Source organism: Cebidichthys violaceus, unplaced genomic scaffold (genome assembly GCF_023349555.1).
Source record: "Cebidichthys violaceus isolate CVI_PGR_0920_01 unplaced genomic scaffold, fCebVio1.0.p SCAF_23, whole genome shotgun sequence".
Lineage (NCBI taxonomy): Eukaryota > Metazoa > Chordata > Actinopteri > Perciformes > Stichaeidae > Cebidichthys > Cebidichthys violaceus.
The window spans coordinates 901,566-917,394 of record NW_027176406.1 but is presented as its reverse complement, the minus strand read 5'-3'; the positions used below and the strand labels follow the sequence as shown (position 1 = coordinate 917,394).

The window sequence follows — 15,829 nt, the reverse complement described above, 5'->3', positions numbered from 1 at the left end:
CCTATTCATCCTCTCATCCTCCTCACTTACAGCCCTAATCCCGTCATCCCTGGCTCTCTCTTTTTTTTCACCCAGCCCTTTATCCATTTATCCCTCTATCCCGTTATCTCTCGCTCACATCCACCACCCCTCCGTCCCTCGCCTCCCACTCCAGCCCAGTTCCCTTCTTTCTTTCTTTTTTTTTTTGCCCCATGTTTTCCCTCCACCAATCACTTATCCTGCCCTCTCTGCATCCCTCCATCCCTCTGGACCCAGTTCTAGCCAGCCTCAGCAGATGTCTGAAAGCTTGGCATCACATGGCTTTATTTTTTTATTTATTTATTTTCTTCTCCCCGCAGAGTTCAGTCCCTCCCATATGAAAATGCGGTGCAAGGAACTGCACTCTCATCTCTGCAAAAAATTAAGCGCCTCCTAACAATACAGTGGTGGGAAGTGGGGGAAAACTGAGCCCGAGCCAGAAGAAGGAGGGGAAAAAAAAAGAAAAAGGCGCAATGCAGCGAAATCCAGATTCCTGTGCAGGTTGAGGTTTAGATACTGGAGTCTGGCGCTCCCACAGTTTTGTGAGACTTCCATCTGTGTGGCGAAGGCAGCTGCAGCAGAAAGATGGCGATCTAGGAGCCTACCCACGCAGCTAGCTACCTAGCTGTCTACCAACCGGCCTTCCCACCGCTGCTTTTTTTGGAGCTGACAGGCTGCCACGCAATAAATAAATCATCATCAAAAAAAAAAAAGGAGCTGCAATGCAGTGGGGGTCGCATTCGTGTTCTGTACTCTCAGGCAGCCAGTTCGTGGATAGAAGACAGCATCTCCTTCCTTCCTGTTCCTGTTCTCTCTCCGGGGGGCTCTAGGAGAACAGCAACAGCAGCTTTCTGACTCCATCCAGAAGCAAGGGTTAGGTGGCTGCATGGAAAGGATGGATGCTTTGATGGATAGGAGGGACTGAGGCCGAGAAGGAGGGAAAGTTCTCAAAGAGGGGCGGGAACAAGAGGAAGCGAGGGGGGAGCAGCAGCGGGACGTATAACGCGAGCGTGTGAATGACAGACGCAGAGCAAAGAGAATAGAGAGAGAGACGGGAGGGAAGAGACTGTCAGGAGGAGAGAGAGACAGAAAGGCCCGAGGGGGATCAGAGCGGCAGGGCCGAGGGGGGGAGACGCAGGAAAGAGAGGCAGAGGGAGTGACGGGCAGAGCGAGGCTCGTGTGCCGGAGAAGTGGAAGAAGGGACACCGGCGAAGGGGGAGGGAGTGAACGAGGGAGAATTTGAATGTGCGAGACAGACGTGGACTGAAGCCACCGTCGGCTCATGGTCTTAGAGCACAGTGAGGGGAGAGGAGGCACAGGAGGAGACATACAGACACACGGGGAAGGGGAGAGGAGAAGGAACGAGAGCTGGTCAGCAGTTGTTCCTCTAGAGCAGACGATGATGGGGCTGTACTACCAAGCAATGCTGCCGGTAAGTTGGCTTCTGAAGCAGAGCTTCTTTTTTTCAGCAACTTTGTGCACATGTCGAGAACAGCAAGATCACAGAAGATTATAAATGCTTTCAATAGTTGTGATGTGGCCTGTATTTGGTTTGATGTCTCTTGGCTCAGGTGAGGCCTGTTGTCAGATAGTTGGCAGGGCTTTTTTTTTTTTTTTTTTTTATTTAACTCTTTGCACTCAAGTATCTCTAATTATTTTTGAAAGAAACAATGCTAACGGGCTCATTACCACTCTAGTAGTTGTGCAACATTTTGTCCATGCGTCACCGGAGTGGACGCAACATACAGAGAGTCGCATGCTGCTGAGCGACAACATTTGACTATATTCAAAATAGTTACTCAACACTGCCGCGTGTAATGTTTACAGTCGACGTGCGCTCGGCTGCTCTTAGCATATGGTGGGTGTGTCTGTGCTACTTTAGCCGAGAGACAGCCCGAGGACGAGAGCTGTTCTCTGGCTCTGTTCTAGCATGCCCTGCTCTCCGGTCTTGGGTTCCTTTGGGGCCCTTAAGGGGGGGGGGGAAGGTGACGGGGAGGTACGTGCAGATGCGAGGTAGCAGCCGCGTTGACATGCGTGTGCAGTTGGTGCGTTGCATGCTCCCGCCACGCTGCACCGCACACCGTGTCATGTCGTATTGCTCATGTGCGCCGCATGTGGAGGCCGGGGCTTTGTCAAGCGGTTCAACGTTGTCATCCAAGCTGTCCATGCGGTTTAAACTTCATCTGCCTCTGGATTGAGGGAGACAGGTGTCAGGGCACAGTTGTTTCCTCACACACACACACACACACACACACACACACACACACACACACACACGCACATGCCAGTTGTTGCCAGGAGTACTTTACTTCCCCCCTCTCTCTCTTATGGAACAACAGACACACACAGTTCCTATAACTGAATGCACACAACAGCAGCCCTGTCTTACTCGTGGACACTGTCGATAATCGTGGCCGCTGTCGTGTTTCCACCCAAGATTCAAAAGATTTGTAGTTGTCTCCATCTATTCATCATGGTGAAGTAGAGAACCCCCCCCCCCCCGCAGGCTAGAGCAGCTGTACCCTAAACACATCATTCCTCTTCAAAGGGAACGACGCCAAATGGAGGATGGCGGTAGTAACTAGAAGGGCGTAAGGGGGGGCGAGGGCGTTAGTTCCATGTGGGATTGCTCTTTAAAGGTGACACTCGGCCAGTCACACTTTTCATGGCACCGTCCTGTGTTTTGGGTGACACACCTCTGCTCTGTAGTTTACAGTGTGCATCAGAGGGACGGTTAGACCCTCAGTGGGACTCGTGTCCAGGACAGCTCACCTTAGCCTACTGCGGAATTTAGGGCTGGTTGATATCTTGAACGAATTGTATTAATTCAAATTTTGCTCCTTGCAAGAAGTGTACAGCATTTATTTTGGAGTAACACAGTTGATGCTTGAAATGTGCTTGATAACGGTTGAGGTGTTCCACACAGGGCGGTTTCTTTAGACTGTGTGGACCCCCCTCTCTCTGGGTCAGTGGTGGACCCGGCTCCATAACGAGCCCGCTGACTCGTCGATTCTCAAAACTCATCTGTTTAATTGGCTAGTCGGCGTCATCACTGCAGCATGACACACAAGCATCAAGTCGGCCTGTTTTCAGTTGAAGCTCCTGTTGAGGTTTTTGAATGGAGCTCCATCTGTCATCATATTTGATGTTGCCCTCACCCTGAAGAAGTACATTTAGTGTTGTTGTGTTGATATAGATGTGATTTATGAGGCTGTTAGATTGTCGTTTGTGAGCGCGCAAGCAGGAGAGCTTTTTATGACTGCAGTGTGTTTGAAAAGCTAAACGTCAGCGAATATGGATTGCAGCAAAACATTTCGTGAGATTAAAAAAAAACATGTCGCGAAGTTTTCTTTTCAATACATTTTGACTTTTGGACTTTCTAAAGTTCGTGGAAATGTTCGCATCATGTAACAAATCCTCATGAAACAATCCTGACGCAGCCGCCACTATTCCTACAGATAGTACAACACTAATAATAGAAATGTACACAATGAATAGACATGAAAAAAAAAAAGAAAGGTGCGGCATTCAAATATTGATTTTAGAATGTCATCGTTTTGAATGAAGCGTTGAACTATTCAACACAGCTCTACTGTTCATCCAAAAACATCCTCTTTACTGGTTGTTGGAAAACGTGTGCGTATTCCGTGCACTAGCCTTTTACCAGATATGTTGCGTCATTCCAAAAACCCACCCGCTTAGCGCTGAGCCCATGAGGAAAGGGTGTCAAGCCGCCGCGTGCTTCACAAGGCAGCGAGTGGCATCTTGAGCGTTTAGGCTGCTTAACTTTCCCACCTCCCGCATTATCTCCTCAAGACACCACCACGGCAAAGGAATGTGCAACGGATCCACACCCAAGTCTTCTGCCCTCAGGGGGTGTGTGTGTGTGTGTGTGTGTGTGTGTGTGTGTGTGTGTGTGTGTGTGTGAGTGTGTGAGAGAGATCGTAGCCGCACAGAGTTGTACAGCTGCGCTCTCAAACTGACAGCTACCTGTGTGTTTTGCTGTAAGTGCCATGTCAGCACCCAGCTACCCTCAGTTTAACCAACAGTGTATTTAGCTTTATTCATGATAATTATCCTGTGGGATTATGGTATTTATGTGTGTGTGTGTGTGTGTGTGTGTGTGTGTGTGTGTGTGTGTGTGTGTGTGTGTGTGTGTGTGTGTGTGGCAGCTGTCCCATTAGAAAGTGACAGATAATGCTGACTTCCATGTCTCACAGGAACACAGTTTCACCTGTTACAGATTAAGAGTCCTCAGTATTGGTGGCTTAATGCACTGTGTGACACTACTCCACCTCAGGGTGAACTGTCCCTCCGCCAGCCCCATACAGCCGCGATGATACTGTCCAACGCTAATGCCGCTCTAACTGCGCACTGCCCAAGGCTGTGGGCAGCGGGGTCGAGGTGTGAAACCGCTCCGCATGTTACCTCTCACACACACACACACACACACACGGTCGGGCACATTGCGAGCGGTGCAGCGGAGCCCTCGGTGTATGCAGTATCTCAGCCTCTGCACACGCTGCACCCTATCTCGCACTGCAGCACCTCAAGCCAGCGCTGTGGTCTTGCAGCGTCCGCTGAGGATTAGCAACGCAGGATTTTCTTTCTGATTCTTCCATATTACAACACTCATGTTCTGTCTGTGTTGTCTTTATGGATTTTTGGTGGTAAAATGGGGAGCACCTTATCCTACAGTTGCATTTTCTGTAAATTAGTCTGGATTAAATTAAAAGTGTAAATGTCAATCAGTGATTATGTGCGAGCGATTTGAAAGATAGTTACAGAGGCAGAGGTACCGCTGACGCATGAAACACCTCGAGGTCAGGCTGAGAACCAGAGGGAGGCGAAGTGTGTCTTTCTTCATCATTTAGTGGAAACACTGTAGACACTTCAATCCAACCTGTTTTAGCCGAGGGTCGTCCGCATCCAGTCAGGATTATTTACCTGCAGTACGACTTCACCAAAATATATCAATAAGTGATGATAGATGACCTATTCTGTCCCTATTAGTCCATTGTAATTATATTTCGGTTGGTTATTGTTGTTTATTTTGTAAATTGTATTCATTTTTACTGAAATTAACCTTTTTTTGTTATTTATTTATTATTATTATTTAGTCTGCTTTGGTTGTCGTCATCTATAACAACTACAATTTACAATTATTTTCATTGATTAATCTGCTGATTATTTTTTCAATCGTTTTTCCCCCCTGTAATATAACAGTAATATATAAATGTTATAATTTCCCAATTAGTGAACTTCTTCAAATATCTTGTTCTGTCAGACCAACAGTTCAAACCCCAAAGATATTCGCTTTACTATCATTTATGGCAAAGAAAAACTGGATTATTTTGGTTTGAGTAACACAATAGTTGCAGACGGGTTTCATCTCAGTCGATTCATCGACTAATCAGTGCAGCTTTAATAACCTTTAATAAGGCTTTATTCGTCTTTTTGCACAATATTGGCAGTTTTGGGACACAAAAGCAGCTGTCTGGTAAAGGCAGCAAGTGATGACCGCCTTGCGAGAGGCGCTGTTCTATTGTTAGTCTGTACACAAGCTAGTCCTGCTGCCACTAAATACACAACCTGTTATCTGTTTATTTCTAATGATTCCATCTCTGCATATGTTTCGGTCTGGTGTGTCAGAAAAAGAACAAAAAGAAGAGTTGTGCATAGGAAGTATTTTTAGATCCTCTTGCTTTGCCCAAGGTGAATCAGAGTGTTGGAGAAAGGGCCGTCAGTGTGATTATGATAATGATGATGATGCTGATGATGATGAACTGTCAAAAACAAGCGAGCTGTTTGTCACAGATCCCAGCGCAGCCACAGAGCTGCTGACACTGACAGACAGCGTCGCGTTTGCCTGTAGTTTACAGTTGGACTTAAAGCATTTTAGATTCCCTTGTGTTTTATTATCGACAACCGCATATTGAGAGCGACATGACATTTTTCGTCAGGTCCTTAGTCATGCCAAATAACCACCCATGTGTTCTCTGGTGCCGAGCCTTCCGGAGTATTGATGCATTTCCCAGGAACAGCTTTTCTGTAATCTGATTGGCCCACAGTCAGGAAGGAGAGACGGGAGCTTCTGCAACAGAGGCCACCGTATAAGGAGATGGGCTGCGGCTTACGCCTTGACGGACGTCTCGGTGCAGTAGAAGCTTTACAGCTTTAAGTGACTTCAGGGGCGGGTATCGATGGTTTTTAAAAGGGAAAAAGAGAAAAAGAAATTCTCCCTCTGGCTTTCATCAAGCGTGGCAGGCGAGCATGAGGGGGGGGGGGGGGGGGGCAGGCATACTTAGTTCTCCGACCACAGGAGAAGAAAAGAGCCGGATTGCAGAGGGAGACGAAGCCGTAAAAAGAGTATTTCTGTCTGCAGCGAGGCGTCTTTACAGGCGCTACAGAGATCCAACACACAAACTGTTCGCATGATTGATGAGTTTCAGTAGCATCGCCACTCAGCGGTTCATCCAGCGCCCCTGCGGCTGCTGTGCGCTTCACTCGGGCGGTTAGAGGGTTAAAGTCAGCAGACACACATAAACGCACGCTTGAAAAGGTTTGCAGTGAAACATCCCCCCCCTCCTCCTCATCCTCTCCGTGTATGGAAAAACATATGGTGTCTCAGGTAACACAACTGCTGTGTGTGTGTGTGTGTGTGTGTGTGTGTGTGTGTGTGTGTGTGTGTGTGTGTGTGTGTGTGTGTGTGTGTGTGTGTGTGTGTGTGTGTGTGTGTGTGCGTGTGTGTGTGCGCGTGTGTGTGCGCGCGCGCGCGCACGAGGGGAGAGTGGAACCGTATGGATGGGTAGCTCCTTCTCCAGATGGTCCTCGTTATTTAGTAATATCGGAAACGTTTCAGTCGATACTCGACCTCCTCTGTTTACCGATCGCGTCTCTTGTCGTTTCCATACGGAGCCGGCTTGTTTAAACGTATCACAGAGGCGCCCAATTCTGCATCTTATCTCATTATGTCAAAAAATTCACTCTGGAAAGTTTCGGACCAGATATAACTCTTAATAGAGCATGTCATTATTTCCCATAATCCCCTTCCCCCTCCCCGTTAAGCCCCAGCCCCTGTTCCTTTTTCCATTATCCCCCCCCCCTCCTTTTGACTATATGATGCTGCCATGTAGGGCAGTACTGCTTCTCAGTCGGCGGGTCAGGAATGCCTGTGTGGACTTAAGGAGGTGCTGTTCTCAGCTCTTAATCCACTGACAGCTTCCATTCGTCTCCCTGTTTATGAGTTCATCCATTAATCCAGTTTGTGATTGTTTACGCTTTGTTAGCTCAAACTAACCTTCTGATGAAAAGAGCTCACGGTCACGAGCACAGTTCTTTAAACTTTCACAGCAGGAGCCTCAAAATGATATCTACTTAAAATGCTTCTTCACATGACCGATCATGTGGGAGCTAGAGATGCTGTGATTGCAATTTTCTTTTTCTTTTTTTAAAGAACCTGGTGATTCAGACTTTCTGTCTAAGAACTATAATTGACTTTGAAGTCAGTGTAAACTGTCAAAAATTCTAAATGTTCTCCATTTACTTTGTTTTAGTCATCTATAAACGCTAAATACAAACCATTCACAAAATTAGGACATTATTCAATTTTTTTAATTTTTAATTTTATTGATAAAAAAAAAAATAGTTGTTAGCTGCTTATAAAAGGCTACATAATTAGAAATACTAAGAGATAGTGTTAAGGAGTGAAACAGGTCATAAGTCCCTCTCTTATATCTCTTCTACATCGCTGTGAAAACCTAAAAAAAAAAAAAAAAATCAAACATCATGCGGCGGAACACGTGTGTAAACGTGGCAAACAGATCTGAAATAAGAGACTGATTGCCGGTTTGGATCAGCAGCCAATCGATCGGTGCGTCTCTAGTGGGAACATCGTGTTGTGACATCTGGTCCAGTTGTTTCAGGGAACCATGAGATAGAATAAACAAATGATGAGCCATGTTTAAGTTTTGGCATCTCTGTTAATGAAATATGTCATTTCAGGGAGACCCAGTCACTGACGAGTCAAGTCAATTACATTTACACGGCCCCAAATCACAGATTGGCCCCAAGGGACCGGCTCTCCTCGACTCTATCTCTCTCTCATGCTGTGAGGCTCATGCTTAACAAGCACTCCTGTTCATACACGATTATTTAAAATCAGAAGCTTTAACATTCTTGTTCTGTTGTCACCCTATTTTTTTTTTTTTTTTTTAATTCTTGTACTCCCTCTTCTTTCCCACTGCCGAGCATTTTGGGTGTGTGTGACTCAGCCCCGGGCCTGGATATGCCCGTAGGACACACCCTTCAGAGGCTGAACACAGGCTACTGCATGTTTATGAGCTCACATGCCCAAACAAGTACACTTAAGCCTTTGATCATTCCTAGGCCGAGGCCTAACCAATGAATTTTCCTCTTTTATCACTAGATAGTGTAGCAGATGGGGAACACAATCGGCTTTGGGGCGCTCCTCCCCCTAACACGCATTCAGCCTCACCGCACCGATAGTCACTTTCCCAGATTTTTCCATCCATTGGGCTGGACCCCAGAAGCTGTCTGTCTTGCAGATGGGCCCTTTTTTTTTTTTTTTTTTTTTTATGCCTCGGCTGTCTGTTTACGGCCAATAATGCGGTAGACACACTGCAGAAGAACAGTGAGCAGTCAGGCTACAGGATTAGAGCGCGGGGAGGGAGCTCGTTCGCTTTGCGGCATCTTATGGTCACTCCGTCTAATTAAAAAGGCTGTCTGGAGACCGAGCATCTTTAGGCGTCGCCCGGCCCAGATCCAGCCCACGGCAGGGAGCCGACCAGCGGTTGATGGTGTTTGAATGCCGAGTGTTGTGCTGCCTGGCCTGGTGCGGTCTGGACGCCAAACCCACTCTCTTTTTTAAAGCTTTATTTATTTTACAGCTCATTCTGTAACTCGCTGTCCCTCCACTGTGTTTTGTGAAACTCACTCCAAGATGGCCTTGATTGTGTGAAAGGATTGAAGCAAAGCAGCATTGCAGAGTCACCACACACACACACACACACACACACACACACACACACACACACACACACACACACACACACACACACACACACACACAAGATAAAGGTGTGTTTGTGTGTGTGTTGAGCAGCAGCATCCATAAAGACTCTGTGGATGATCCTGCTGCTGATAGAGTTGTAACGGTGCAGAGAGAAAGATCCTGAGGCTGAAGTCCCCGCTGATACACAGTTCATCTGAATTATAGATGGCCTCTAAAAGAAAATCCCCCCCAAAAAATCCAGGAGCAAATGTTCGCACAATGCAACAGTGGCTGTAAACACGTCACGGTTAGCGTGGCGCTGTACTAGCTTATCTCCATCCATCCCATAAGCATCTCTGTATCTCAAACCGTGTATCGAGTTTTCTCTCTCTTAATAATAGATGTGTTTGCTGTAAATATTTCATGGTCGGCTGACTGAAAACTCATGCCTGTCAGAGATATGGAGGTAGAGGGAGGGGGAGGGGGAGGGGGAGAGGGTAGCAGGGAGGGAGTGGGGGGAGGGACTGAGTGGAGAGGGAGGGAGGGAGGGAGGGAGAGAGTGAAATTTAATAAGCAGGATTTTAACCCCGTCATTCTGCCTTCACCAGGACGCGATAAAGCACTGCTTACAGTGTACATATGTTAAGTTGTCTCCTTCTCTCCTCTCCTCTTCTCCCTCCCTCCCTCCCCCCCGCTCCCACAGGGCTCTCAGGATTCGACAGGAGGACAGGAGGGATTGGTGGCCCCACCCTTTTCAGCGTTCCCCCCTCCACCCCCTCCTCAAAACGGGCTGCCAGGGACAGAGTTTGGCCCCGGGGCCATGTTTGGTGCTGGGGGCGCAGCAGACGTTGGGGCCGGTGCTAATGGAGCCACCTCCACCACCACCCCCACCACCAACAGCAACATCGTAAGCACGGCCTTTAAGACGTTTGTATCGTTAGCGCACCACACGTGTGGGATGTTGAGGCGTTTTTTTGTTCAAGTTTGTTGTCTGTTTTTCCCTCATACTTGATTTTTTTGATTTCTTGAATATGAAAAGTAACTGCATGATTTATTATATTCATTTTTATTAAATACAATTGCAGACATAAAGCCTGGTTTATAGATGGACATGTAGCTCTACCACTATCGTCCAGACTGGATGGATTGCCATTTATTTATTTTAAAGACAAAATGTTGTCCAATACTGTTCATGACCAAACCTACAAAACCTTCCCATCAGCCCCAGCTGGACTTTGTGTTTAGGGCTAATTAGTCGTTGTTAGCATGTTAACGAGCTAAACAAAGACGGGGAACATGGTCAAAAATTATACCTGCTAAACAGAAACATGTTAGCATTGTCATTGTGAGCATATTAGCAAGTTTGACATTAGCATTCAGCTCAAAGCAACACACTGCTGGCCAGTAACCATGTATCCTTTCAGATGCAGTTGAGATCATAATGTTTATTTCATGCAGTAGAGCTTTAAAATAATCATCATAAGCCATTTTAGCGCCTTTTAACTCCCCCTATTGCTCCTTCCTCACCCTTATTCTTTCCTCCCCCCCCCCCCCCCCCTCCCACAGGGAAAGACAGACGAGGTGCCCCAGGGTGAGGCGGGTGTACAATGCGGCACAGGTGGCACGGGAGGCGGAGGCTCTGTGGAAGACCCCTCGGATGACAAAGGGACCCCCAAACGCCTCCACGTCTCAAACATCCCCTTCCGCTTCCGGGACCCTGACCTCAGGCAGATGTTTGGGGTAAGAAGCTGGGAATGTCGTGGGCCTCTTTTTTTCTTTTTTCTTTTTTTAATGGGGTTCAATAAATCAGTCTAGACACCACGGGTCCACCACGGCGGTGCCGGCCCATGAGGGGTGTGGTTAAGAGAAAGGACAAAATAGTCAAAACTACCACAAAGGAAAGAAACTCATGGGTGTTCTCTTTGTGCTTAAAGGGGCAATTAACTGACATGTGTGTTTTTAAAATGAGGGACGAAGTGAGAGGAATATGGGCAAAGAGCAGAGTTCAAGGCAAAAGGATAGAAGGTAGCACATTGAAAACTAATGGGAAGTCGTCTTTTGTGTAATAGCGACACCTAGTGCTACGCTGTTGTAACACCATGTGAGAAGCTTCTGATTTAGCAGTATCCTAAAAGACTGATATGTGAGGATCCAGGGACTGCTTTCTTTGCTTTTATATGTTTGCTAATTTCCTCCCTCAAATTTCTTTGCAGCAATATGGGAAGATTCTGGATGTAGAGATCATTTTCAACGAGAGGGGCTCAAAGGTAAGTGCGCAGGCGACGCCTGATTCGCCACAATTCTTCCTTTAGTGACAGTAATTCCCACATTGCATGCTTCTTTTTTTTTTTTCTCTGCGAATGCGACACTTTGTGACGCGGTATCAGCGCGCCACGTGGGGAATCTGTGTTGCGAAACTCCAATTATCTCTTAAACAATGTCAGAGTGCACCCCGAGGTCTAAGGATGCACAGATGCTCCACGATCCCTCATGATGTGCCCTTCACTCACTCACTCACTCACTCACTCACTCACTCACTCACTCACTCACTCACTCACTCTCTCACCGCCAACCTCTTTAACCTCTGCCGTGTACCACAGGGTTTCGGCTTTGTGACATTTGAGACCAGCGCAGACGCAGAGAAAGCCAGGGAAAAGCTCCACGGCACATTGGTGGAAGGTCGTAAGATTGAGGTAATTCCCCCCCCCCCCTCTCTCTCTCTCTCTCTCTCTCTCTTTCTCTTTCTCCCGTCTTCTCTTCTGTCTTCTCTTTGTACTCATAATTCTGCTTGATCACTGACTGCTAGCTCCCATCCTCCCTGTAGTGATATGCTCTGATGCAGCCCACTGGTATCCCACTCCCTGGTCGTCTCTGCAATATGTTCATTTTGAAATTTCAAAAGACTTGTTTGTGTGGTGGGAATGATCGGGGGGGGGGGGCAAGAACACTACATAAGGCATGCTGGGTACTTTTCCTCTGCAGCATATTCTTTTTTCACATTAAGCTGTTGCCTCTTCACCTTTTTTAAAAAACCCCCTCCCCCTCAACCTCCCTCGACTGATTCGCAACTCGTAGCCACACGGATGTTACAACTTTTTCCGCAACATTGGAATGATGTTTGTGTAGTTGGCACCGGAGGGCACGAGAGGAACGCAGTGAAAAGGATGATGCATGGCAGATTGTTGTCAGATGCTCTTATTTTCTTCCCTAGTGTAGAAATCCTTCTGTGTTCCCCTCTGCCGGCGCTGTGGCTAAGTGGTTGTGACAAGCGTCTGGCCTCCCGGTACAACAGCAGCATGCTGGGAAAAAAAATCACAGCCACACTGATGCATGTTCACTCTCCGGGGTTCTTACAAAGATCTGTGCACTTGAGTTCTGATGTATGTTAAGTTTATTTCTTTTCAGGTTATTTATGTTGATTTAATTATACATGTTGTTGTTTTTTTAGCATGTGAGTTTTTGGAAACCGTTTTTCTTTTAATTTGGGGTGTCAATCAGCCAGTTGTTCATATTGGATCTTTGAACCACGTTTTTCTGCATGAGCTTACTGTGGTGATTTCCTGTGGTGTGTGTGTGTGTGTGTGTGTGTGTGTGTGTGTGTGTGTGTGTGTGTGTGTGTGTGTGTGTGTGTGTGTGTGTGTGTGTGTGTGTGTGTGTGTGTGTGTGTGTGTGTGTGTGTGTGTGTGTGTGTGCGCGCGAGAGTCAGTTCCTGCATGATGGATGAGGCTGGCTGGGACCCCCTTTATAGTTCTGTACTCTCAGTTGTGCCGCAGTGTGGTCGAGAATGAAAGACTGCCACCTGCATCCACCGGTACAACACACTCCCTCCGCCACCTCCACCTTCAGTCAATCAGCAAGCTGAGCGGATACTGATGGAGCCGGTTCACCCTGCATCAGTCTCTCCCCTTGTGTTCAGTCAACAGCCTGCGTTGTCACTGGCATCGCCGTAACCTGATACTCTGTTTCTCTCTCCCTCCCCCCCCCCCCCCCACACACACACACACACACACACACACACACACACACACACATTTTGCATGATACCAGTCAGCCGTATTAATCAGCGAGCAGTCGGTCTCTGTTTTTGGGTGTCACTCTGCATGTACTCTGTCGTGCTCCGGTAGTGGTGTCGGGCTGTAGCGAGTCATGCATCAGGCTGCATGGTGGGCCGGCTACAGGAGTCCATAGAGTGTCTGTCTGTCTGTCTGTCTGTCTGTCTGTCTGTCTGTCTGTCTGTCTGTCTGTCTGTCTGTGGTGCATGGGCTCGAGGAGACAAAAGGCTGGCACAGGACAAGTCGTGGATACGTGTTTACACATTCTTTTCAACCTGAGCAGAAAGGGCCAGACTTTTTCTTTTCAGAGACAACGCCATCTGGCAGCTCTCCTTTCCTGCAGATGTTACTCTGGCTTCGAGTGGTCGTATATTTTCAGAGTTTGTTGAATTATCTTCTTCTTCTTTTTTTAAGAGATGAATATGGCAGAATAATAACGACGGCAATCTGCACAATGATTCATGAACTCTGAAATATTGGCCTACTGTATACAGCGGTTCCACATGAATACTTCACTGTTACTGTGTGTGACTGTGTGTCACTGCTATCCACCGGCATGAGTTGGGTTGACGTAGGCTGCATGGTTGGTATTTTAATGTAGAGATGAGGAGCTGAGGCAGTACTGCAGACAGCTGGATGTGTTTGTTTTTTTTCCTTGCATGTTTATTCTCTGCGGCCGTTTGTTGAACTCGTTTTGGTGATGGGACTGTTCACTTGTTCGGTTGGCATGAAATCCGTTGCACCTGGGTGCGTCCTAGTCTCGCTTTCTCACTGAGAAAAAAAGGCTGATTATTTGAGTTCTTAGTTTTTCAGAGTAAGTTTTGATTGAATGATTTAAAAAAAAAAAAAAGGTTTGCTGAACTTAACTGGAGTGCTGACGTTTGGTATTCTTTGTGCATGTCAATGGGAGTCGGTTAGTAGTTCTTCTCATAGCTTAGCTGCCCCATTAGCGTGCATGTGTTGTAGCCTGTAGGAACCGGAAAGAGAACTGTTGTGCTTAAAGTTGTACTGTATTTCTCTTTGTCTGGAATAAAACTCTGCGCTTTGAAGAAGTCAGTTCCCTGTGTGCTTCCAATGTATCCATGTAAGTGGCCCAACTACGATTCACTTTGTCTCTTCCTGCTTCTCTGTGATCCCATCTCATCACCATTCATTCTATACATACATAGATAGATAGATAGATAGATAGATAGATAGATAGATAGATAGATATACATATACAGTCCTATAGGCCTATATTTAGGTTGGACAGTGGCTGTCTCTGTGATTGTGCTCTAACACAACGTCTCACAGCATCTCTCTGCCTAGGGTAGTGATATTGTGGCAGTCATCGACGGCTGTTACTTTGACTGTAGGACACCCTAAATCAAAGAGAGTCTCTCCAAAGCATTCAGTCACATGCGTAGTCACATATTTCATTCTTGTGCTGCAGTGACTGGCTGTGTAGAAAGTGCATTTGGGTCGCTGCGTGGTCTCATTTGCACGACCGCAAAACCTCGATCAGGAAATCCTCAAGTTCACGTTGCATAAGCGTAGTAGTTCACACCGAAACCAGGGAAATTCATTCTTCTCGTTACCCAATTTGACACCACGGTAACCAAAACAATAAATCCTGGGGACGTAAACACACATTCCTTTATTATCGTTAGCGTTCTGTTTTTGTAGTTTATTATTAATCCCTGATGATCCATCTTAAGTTTCTCGCCAAAAACACTTTACAAGATTACATTTGAGTAAATCATGATATCATTATAATGAATCTTTGCCCAATGCTGATTTTTACTGTCATTCAATGCAACCTCCATGCATTAGCTGTTAGCGCCATTATTTAGCCAAGCAGGACTGGGCAGCCCACCGGCATGTAGCATTAAAAGGGACATTTTCTGTTTTCCCCGGGACACTGGGGTTAGTCTTGAGCCCTGATCCCCGGTATCTACGTAACCGGTACAAAATAGTACGGTACGAATTTGAGGATCGTATGAGAAAGTATCGGTCGTCGTGACATCCCTACTGGCTATTAGAATTCTAACCATAATCGTTTCATTTTATCTTGGAATGAGAGACATAATAAAGAGTTATTTAATTGCCAAAAAAAAGTTTTTTAGTCGGCATCAAACAGTCGGCATTGTACAAAAGATTTACCTTGTTCTGCGCCGACCTTCTGTAGATTGTAGTGTAAAGTGTTGGAGGGCTGTGGCAAGATCAAAAGCACAGCAGTTCGTACACATCGGTGGTTGCACACAGTTTCGCACGCAGCCACTGAGGAGAGACCGTGTAAACCCCACAGACTCCGTTCACTAACTCCTGCTCTGAGGTTGCGTGTTTGTGGTTGATCTGCGTGGCTTTGAGTGTTACAGGAAATGACTGCTCCTCCGCAGCGCAGAGTTTTAGTCAGACAGAGCAGAAAAGCTGAGGTGTGTGTGTGTGTGTGTGTGTGTGTGTGTGTGTGTGTGTGTGTGTGTGTGTGTGTGTGTCTCACACGTGGTGCAGCTCTGCATGCAAAGGGGGGGGGGGGCTGCTACAGAGTAAAGAGTGTCATCATCAGTGCATGGATGAGAGCCATGAAAAGGATGAGAAGAAGTTGTGCCTGTGGTTCTGCATGCCTGACACATTCTCACCACACACACACACACACACACACACACACACACACACACACACACACACACACACTGTCCTCGACGGGGCACAGCTGGCCTTCAGCTCACATAAACCATAAACACTCTGAACCTGTCGGATGATTGTA

General features: G+C 46.8%; 1 protein-coding gene across 4 annotated transcripts in view; it reads left to right on the top strand.

Annotated features, from left to right (window-relative positions):
• LOC137878295 (RNA binding protein fox-1 homolog 2-like) overlaps window positions 1-15,829 on the top strand; it is a 42,486-nt gene that overhangs the window by 12,519 nt on the left and 14,138 nt on the right. For 2 of the 4 annotated variants that reach the window (XM_068718554.1, XM_068718553.1), the window contains exons 3-6: window positions 9,735-9,938; window positions 10,598-10,771; window positions 11,245-11,298; window positions 11,632-11,724. In XM_068718554.1, coding sequence (XP_068574655.1) covers window positions 9,735-9,938; window positions 10,598-10,771; window positions 11,245-11,298; window positions 11,632-11,724 — 525 coding nt within the window. Of the gene's footprint in view, window positions 1,451-9,734; window positions 9,939-10,597; window positions 10,772-11,244; window positions 11,299-11,631; window positions 11,725-15,829 lie in introns of all 4 variants that reach the window. The other 2 variants (XM_068718555.1, XM_068718556.1) reach the window with 2 other exon arrangements.